The 9140-nt window shown below is 35.2% G+C and overlaps 1 protein-coding gene across 1 annotated transcript; it reads right to left on the reverse strand.

The window, feature by feature from the left end:
• Positions 1-6619: 6619 nt before the first annotated feature.
• LOC120263186 (F-box/kelch-repeat protein At5g26960-like) lies at positions 6620-7848 on the reverse strand. Its single transcript, XM_039271072.1, has one exon. The coding sequence runs from the start codon at positions 7763-7765 to the stop codon at positions 6620-6622; it is 1146 nt and encodes a 381-aa protein (XP_039127006.1). The 5' UTR covers positions 7766-7848.
• Positions 7849-9140: the final 1292 nt, after the last annotated feature.

Below are 9140 nucleotides of genomic sequence, written 5' to 3' on the forward strand. Positions count from 1 at the left end.
TTTAGAATTCTCTGTGTCTTCCTAACTTGGACATCTTCTAAAGTTAGATGTTGCAATACCTAGTTACAACATGACCCTTACTGAACATGACTGAGTTATAGCCAGATGCACCCGAATCTGTGACCTTCAACCTCCGGTTCCTTGATGCACTCGTAGCTGAGTTGACTGACCCAGAGCTCTCCTCACTGCAGTGCTTCCCTTCCTCTGAGTCAGCCCGGTGGGTCACCCTCTCCCGGGAGACGTGCCTACCAAGGCACATGTGACCATCTCACCAAAAATAGCCACCGAAGATCTCCCGATCTTCTTTCCAAACTTGGCCCAAGTTTAGTCTTCCCAAATGATCTTCGTTTGACTCATGGAAATATTATTATTAAACTTGATCTCATCTTCATCCAAGTTTAGCCTTCAATATCTTCAAGTATGATCTTCAATCATCCATGCTTGGATCTCCTAAATCTCTAATCATATCTCTTACAAGCTCCAATCAATCTCCTTACATGATTTAGACTCCATGAATAGTTCCGCACATAGATAGCTCTTGGATCTTCCTTCGAATAGTGTTGCTAAATATGGTCTTGCTAATCTCCTTGGTTTCTTCTTACCTTGTTTAGTTTGTGTCTTGAGATACCTTCACACCAAACTAAACCAAACCTTGTGTCTTCTAATAGCTTCATACAATCTTCATGATCTTGAATTCTTGCCAATGATAGAATATTCCTCTCTCTCTCTCTCCAAATAGATCTTGCTTAAAAGAGTTCTATCAAAGATATGAATTATCATCTCAGATCTTACCAAGAATAGATAATCATTCCTAAAATAAAACTTACCTTTCTTGAATAGATCCTATAGACTTGATGCACTTTTCAAAAATAGTTTATCATCACATGACTTTAATGAGAGGAAAATCTTTTAAATAAAATCTCCACCTTGATCTTCATATCCCTTGAAGCTTCATTAATATTTCGCCACATCATCATCCTTATCACCTCTTCCTTTGATGAGTCACCACATGCCACATCACCTTCCTCTTGCCATGTCATAACTTGGCTTGTCAAATAGTGCCAATCCACATAATCAAACTTAACACTTTGGTATTTTTTTAAATAAATAATCATATTTCATATATTAATATGTTAAGTCTGATTACGTAGGATTGGCATTATATGACAAGCCAAGTGGTGACATGGCAAGAGGATGATGACGTGGCATGTGGTGACTCATCAAAGGAAAAGATGACTAGGATGATGATGTGGCAAAAGATGTTATCATGACATTTAATGGAGATCAAGGTGGAGATTTGATTAAGATTTATATTGAAGATTTTATAGATATTTCTCTCAATACAATCATGTGATGATAAACTATTTTTGGAAAGTGCATCTAGACTATAGGATCTTTTCTAGAAAGGCAAGTTTTATTTTTGATGTGATTATCTATCCCTGGTAAGATCCGGGATGATTATTCATATCTTTGATAGAGCTCATTTTTAAAAAAATCTATTTGAAAAGAGAGGAATATTCTATTATTGGCAAGAGTTCAAGATCATAAAGAAGCTATTAGAAGACACAAGTTAAACTTGGTATGAAGCTATTTGAAGACACAAAGATTTAGTTTGGTGTGAAGCTATTTGAAGACACAAACTAAATAAGGTAAAGACATACCAAGGAGATCATCAAGACCATATTTAGCATTACTATATTGAAGGAAGATTCAAGAGCTATCTATGGGCGGAACTATTCATGGAGACTAGTCATATGAGGAGATTGATTGAAGATTGCATAAGATATGATTAGAGATTTGAAGATCCAAGCATGGATGATTAAAGATCATGCTTAAAGATATTGAAGGCTAAACTTGGATGAAGACAAGATCAAGTTTAGTAACAATATTTCCATGAGTCAAACGAAGATTATTTGGAAGACCAAACTTGGGCCAAGTTTGGAAAGGAAGATTAGGAGATCTTCGGTGGCTATCTTTGGTGAGATGGTCACATGTGCCTTGGTGGGCACGTCCCTCGGGAGAGGGAGACCTTCCAGTGATGTGAGGAAGGAAGCACTGCAAAGGGCGAGGAGCTCGGGTCGAGTCAATCGCTACGAGGCGGATCAAGGAACCGGAGGTCAAGGTCATGATTTGGATGCATCCGCTAGTAACTCGCTCATGTTCGAGAGTGGGTCATGTCAGAATCGGGTGTTGCAACATCTAACTTTGGAAGTTGTCCAAGTTAGGAAGCCACGGAGAATTCTAAAAGAGGTAACTTTGTAGACGCCGGTGCGTCTATATAAGACATCCCGCTCAAGATTTAGGGATGGCGCCAACAAGTGAGAGACTCTTTGGTGAGAGTCGAGTGTGTGCCGTCACAGCTTGAGAGGATATTCTTTGTATCGAGAGAGTGAGTGAGTGTTGCACTCTTGTTCCTATACCTTTTTAGTGGATTGTTTCTCCGGCCCGGCCCCCGGATGTAGGCAAGGTGGCAGTAACTCGGGTTACCAATTTGCTTGTCTCTTTTATCTTACTTTGATTGTGTGTGAGTGTTTAATCTTTGAGTGAGTTTTTGAGTAAACTTAACACACACACCCCCACCGGAACCATCATAATATGTTAAGATTATAGATAAATGATTATATATATATATATATATATATATGAGCATTCATCTTCGGGGACGTCCTAGAATTCAATTCTAGGATGTCCCTCACATCACCGCTAGATTGCTATCTAACGGCCGATGTCTTATTTAAAACAAAAATATCTAATTTGATGGAGAAGAACAAAAACCGTAACCATCGCACTCGGATTTTTCGCCTCCGCCTCCCTTGCCAGCGACCATTGATGTCATCTCTGAATTTCCTTATTCCGTAAGATCATAGATGTGGAAAAATTAAAAAACTAAAAACAGTTTGAATACATGTGTCTTGTTGTGAGTTGTGAGCATAATACTTTGGAAATAAATTCATTTTTTTTTTAATAAGGAAAGAAATGGAAGCATAAAATAGATGTTGCCAGCAGTCTTGCTCACATTTTGTGCCAAAATCGCAGATATTCTGTTGTTGCAGAATAAGTGAAGAAGAAGAAGAAAGAGGTTAGGGAGATGAAGAGAAGAAGAAAGGAGAAGGAGAGAGATTCCTCTCAGAGTGTGCAACACTATCACATGGGGCGCTCTTTTCTAAATTACTCATCAGCCGTTAGATTGCTATCTAACGGCTGATGTGGGGACATCCCTAGAATTGAATTCTAGGGACGTCCCCTGGAGATGAATGCTCTCTCTCTCTCTCTATATATATATATATATATATATTTGACAAAATGGATAAGTCACACAGAGGAACATGTACAGGCTCAGAGTTACTCCTTTAACACTTACACCCTCACTATCACTATGCACCCTATGCATCGCCTGAATTAAAAATAAAATTTAGAAGATGCTGATTTTAAATTTAAAAATTTATAAATAATAACTTTATTAATTCAAACGAGATGATCATAATCAATATTTGAAAATATAAAATATACATCTATCTAAAAAAATTTTTGTTTAGTTCTAAAAAAACCTATCATATTTATGTAATTAGCAAATAACTCAACTAACAGTCAAACACCTAGGGGTCGTTTGACATCGATCCTATTTTTTAGTTTTTAGTTTTTTTTTCTGTTTTGTTTTGTTTTTGCTTTGTCTTTGTTTTATTTTCAATGTTTTGAAAACAAAAACATATTTGGATGAACTAACTGTTGTGTAATTTAAAAAACTAAAAACAAGAACATGTTTGGTTAACACAAAATTATTATAACTTTTTTATTATTATTTTTTAATTCATATTTTTCAAAAAAAATTTATAATACTTTATTTTTTATATTAGTTTGACTGAAAATATTATTAAATAAAATTAATAATATAGATTGTTATTGTATGGGTAAAAATATCTCATGAAAATTGTACTATTTGAAACTAAGATGATATTTTGTGGTTTGCCTTAAAAAATTATATATATATATATATATATATATATATATATATATATATATCCATTTGATTTAAAAAAAAAATAAAGAGAGGGAGTATATATATCCATCCGATTTTAAAAAAAATAAAATAAAGAGAGGGATGGGCAATATAGATACATAGTCATAATTTTTTTTTAGATCAAGTAAAAAGTCAACAGTTGAAACGATAGATTTTCATAAATATTTTTTCAATATATACATATGTTATATCCTAATTTATAAAATCCAAGGGGTCAAACTATAATTTTTTTATGCTATATAAAAGAAGGAAGGGGGTTAAAAGAGGAAGGGTTTCATGCTATAAGAAAGAGATTTGAAAAACTTTTCCAAAAAAATTAAAAAAATGAAAAAGTTTTTAAACATGAGGATTGTTGGTAAATTTTTTTAAAACAAAAATAAGGTGTCAAACATTTTTTCGGAGTTTTGTTTTTAAAACATGAAATTGAAAACAAAAAACAGGAATTGGCAACACAATGCCAACGACCCCTAAATTAACAAATAATACAATTAAAAATAAACATAGCACAAATTCACAATCTAAATCATTTATGTAACAATTATTTAACAAATTATTGAACAAATAATCAATTTTTTATAACAATTAATCACCAAAAAAAAATATCAAACAATTTTCATAACAAATAATCAATCAAATATTTAACAAATATCCAACAATTATTTAACAAATATCAAATATTTTTAAACAACAAATAATCACATAAAAATTAAACAAACGGAAAAAAAAAAATTATAAGTCCCTATAATAAGAGATAAAATATAAAATCAAAAGAGATTGTATTATAGATAAAATATAAAATCGAAAGAGATTTAGCACAAAGAGAAAACTCACAAACCGCAATGATTTTTATTTTTATTTATTTTTAATTTTTTTAGATTTTGAGATAGTAATTATACTTTTTTTGTTTTATTTATATTTATATTTATTATTACTATTTTTTACATTAATATTCTAAAAAATTGAAAATTATGTATTGATAAGTTAAATAAAAAAAATATATCTAAATATAAAATTTTAAAACAAAAATATTTGAAGATCCATGTTTAGTTAGCCATATTATTTAATATTGTCATCCAACATCAAATTTATTTAATATAATAATTTTATTATTTTTATTTATTTATTTTAAATATTGTAGGTAGAATTTTGAAAAAATAAATAAAAAGTATTACATTTCATATGAATTATAATTATTAATATTTTAATTATATATATATATATATATATATTCTTGGGCAAGATGGTGCTTGAGCCACCCTTGCCCCTCTAGATTTGCCTATGGCTTTATGTAAACTGAAAAACATGGTTTCTCATGTGATAACATATAAACATAATAAATAAGGGACCTGGTACTAACATACCAAAAGATTATTGGTAAAAGACTGATTTTTATTTTTTTTTTATTATTTCTGAAAGGAAAAGTTTTTGAGTTTTGATAAAAATTAAAAGATTTTCATATTGTCTCTTATAAATATAACAAATTCAGGGGATGTTGTGCAAATTGCCTGATAACCCTCCAAATCCATCAGACAAAAATGTCAAAAAATCAAAGGCTGGAGCTGTGAAGTTGAAATGTGTGGGTAACTAATATTAAATATTTTAATTATTTTTTAAAAAAAGACAATTTAAACCCTTTATAAAAATATAAAACTCAAATCCCCTACGGGTCCACACCCACTTTAGTTTCTCATTTTATTTATTACTATTTAGTTAATTGTCATGGTAAACCTACAAACTTTATTTTTGAGAATCTCAGGCAACTGCTCCTTTAACAACTTAGATTTTGAGTTTGATGTTTCAACTTAATTAGCGTGTTTGTTTAGAAATTGACTTCATACAATTCCAATTTTTTTATGAAATAAAAAATAATAAAATATAGGTGAAAAGACTCTGATTGGTACCTAAATTACACCATATGTTAATTTTAACTTTCAAATTAAATAAACCTGAAAAAAAACGATATATGTAAATTAAAAAAAAAATATAATTGTACAATTTTGGCATTTTCCTATAATTATCCAACCCAGTTAGCACATGGACTGTTGAGCGTTAATGAACCAAAATATATACTGATATACATGCATACATATATATATATATATATAAATTCTGGATTTTTTAAATTTTTTAATATAAAAGGCTCCTGTGCTTCCAAGAAAAACAACTGAAGCGCACCTTATAAATTTAAAACAAATAATAAAAAAGCCTAATTTATAAAATTTAAAAAATTATTAAAAATTCACAAAAAAAAAAAAATACAACCAGATCCATACTGGGAGATGCACTTGACTGCACTGCACTGGTCTGCACAGTACTCCCGGGTCCCACAAGGAATCAATTCTAAGAAAAAGAGCCTACAATAACTTTATCTTAAATAAAACCCAACCTTTTTTTAATTAAAAGAATCAAAACTATCAAAATAAACAAACAAATCCACCCTTGCACCCATCTTCCCATCCACACGATCAACCACCAACGGTCCAGATCAAATCTCAAAAAAATCCACATCCTGAGGCGCACAAACATCAACACTGTTAGCACTCAACGCAAGCCAAAGCCGCTCGCCGGAACCCAACCGGAAGATCCGGCCCCCGGTTCCACTCACCCTTCACGATATCGTAGACTCAGCACCACCCCGTCCGTTGATCCCCTTCTCCGCGAAGCATCTGACGACACGTGGACTAACGCCACGATCTTATCCTGTCCCAGCGCGGAACAGCAGAACCTCGCCGCGCCGCCGAGCCGAAGGTGTGCCGTGATCGGCGGCGGCTCAAGTCGAAGCCAGTCACCTCGGCGTCCCTTCCCGGCGTCCCACCTCCAGAATGAGACCTCGACGGCGTGGCTCGCGAGGACGTACACGTGCGAGCCGGCGCCGCAAGCGCCGACGACGCAGCCACCGCCGGGCACTGACGCGGCGCGGCGGCTCCCCCACACCCCCGTCTCCACCTCGTACGTGTCCATCGTGCCCGCCCACACGTGCGCGTCCAGCCTCCCGGCACGTGGGGAGGAGCCGACGATGAGTCCGCCGATGACGTAGAAGACGCCGGAGGCGGTGGCGCCGACGCAGCCGTAGCGGCGTCTCGGGGCGTCGGAGATGATGCGCCAGGAGTCGAGGTCGGGATCGTACTCTTCCACGGCGGAGGATCGGGCGGCGCCACCGGCGACGTAGATGCGACCTGCGATGGCGGCAGCGGCGAACTTTTTGCGAGGAATGAGGGTGGGGGAGCGGGAGGAGACTGCGCCGGTCCAGGCGTCGAAGCGGAGAGTGGCGCCGCGGCCGATGAGGTAGATGGAGCGGCCGAGAGTGACAGCACGGGCGTGGGCGAGGGATCCGTCAGGGATCTCGATGGGGATGGGAATGGGGCCGAAAGGGAGATCCCAGGACGAGGATAAGATCATCAGAGAAGCAGGGAAGAGCTCGGAAGGAGAGGGGACAGAAAGGGCGTGAAGAGCAGGGCGGAGAAGGCCGTGGGAGCGGCGGAGGGCGTAGAAGGACGGGGAGTCGAGGAGGAGAGCAAAGCGGCGGCAGACGAGGGAGAGGGATGGGATCGAGGGTTGGGGAACTCGGGAGAGGATCTCGAGAAGGAGATCGTCGGGGAGGGACGAGATCGATGGAGATGCAGCGGTGGAGGTGACGGTGGGCGGAGGACGAGTTCCCGATGGGAGTTTGGCGGCTTCACGGCGAGGATCGGGGATGCAAGACTTGATGAGCCATGGGAGACGGCGAGGGTTGCAGGTCTCGGCCATGGCGGCCGGCGAGAAGGAGGAAGAGGAGCTTGGTGAGAGATGGGGCTGGGATTTGGATCCCTCGTGAAATTGAAGGCTTTTCAGTCGAGCTTTTATCGTTTTTTTGTCTGATTTCTTTGCTGGATTTTTGTATTTATACCCCTGTAAAATCTTTAAAATAATTTATTTTACTTTTCACCCCCTTATAAATAACTAATTTATCTACCAAAAAAATTCACTGGTTTTTGAAACTACAATTTTTTTCATGAGAATAAATAACTGATGATCTGTTTTTTTAATAATGGTGTTTAATTTTTTTATTAATTTTTATTTTTTTAATGAAATTGTATAGTTAAAAACTCTTGGATTAGTCATAACTTGTTTCAAAAAAATTTTTAAATTATTATTTGTTATTTATCAGTAAATACTGACCATAAAAGAGGACATATCATTGATTTTCAGTGATATATCTTTATTAAAAAACTTTAAAGAATATTTTCAATGCATTGTCACTGGAGGTTGATGAGTGAAATAAAATTAATGGAGGATTGCATGAGATATTTCCGAAAAAGTTGGGTTGCTATGTTATATATTATTTTTTTCACATCAGACAAATAAATAATTTTTGATGAATTAAAACAGATAAAGACACAAGGAAATGAAATTAAAATTAATAATTTTATAATGCCTTCACAACAACTAAGAAACATTTTTTTTTATAAAACAAGGAAACTTTCTATTTACAATCCTATTGAAAGTTAACTAAAAATTCCCACTGAATTTGGATTTTGATCATAGGATTCATTGATTCTTTTTTCATTTAATTGTTAGTCTTTGCTCCCCTGTTCCATTGTTAGGGTCCATTTCAAGTTTTCGTGTTTTAAATTATTTATATACATAGTACATAATTTAAATATTAATTTCAAAATTTAATCTTATAAACTTTTTAAAATGCGTTATATTTCACTATTGTCACCTTAAATACAAATCCAAATGGATGAAAAAATAAATAGATAAAATGGAAAAAAAAAACTAAATATTCATGTAATTTTTAAATTTAATTACTTTTCTTCCCTTCCGTAAAAATAATTAATATAAACACTTATAATCAGATAAATGAAGTATTATTCTTTCACCCAATTATGTCTTTTAATATTTTTATAGAGTACTAAAAATGCATCTAGCACTGATGATACTGAGAGAATAAGATAGGGATAATTTTGTAATTTTATTTAATTTAAATTCAAAAAATGAGAGATTTTTAGAGGATTTTTGAGTGAATTAGGGGGAGAAAGAACATGTGTTTGTGGTGGGTGGGAAAAGGGAGGGCCGCGGTGATTAGATAAGCGACGGCCCAGATGATGTTGTCCGGGGATGTTCTAATAAAAACTCAACC

This window comes from Dioscorea cayenensis, chromosome 6 (genome assembly GCF_009730915.1).
Source record: "Dioscorea cayenensis subsp. rotundata cultivar TDr96_F1 chromosome 6, TDr96_F1_v2_PseudoChromosome.rev07_lg8_w22 25.fasta, whole genome shotgun sequence".
NCBI lineage: Eukaryota > Viridiplantae > Streptophyta > Magnoliopsida > Dioscoreales > Dioscoreaceae > Dioscorea > Dioscorea cayenensis.

Coding starts and splice junctions, on each gene's coding strand:
- LOC120263186 (XM_039271072.1), bottom strand. CDS start 7,765: ATGGCCGAGACCTGCAACCCTCGCCGTCTCCCATGGCTCATCAAGTCT.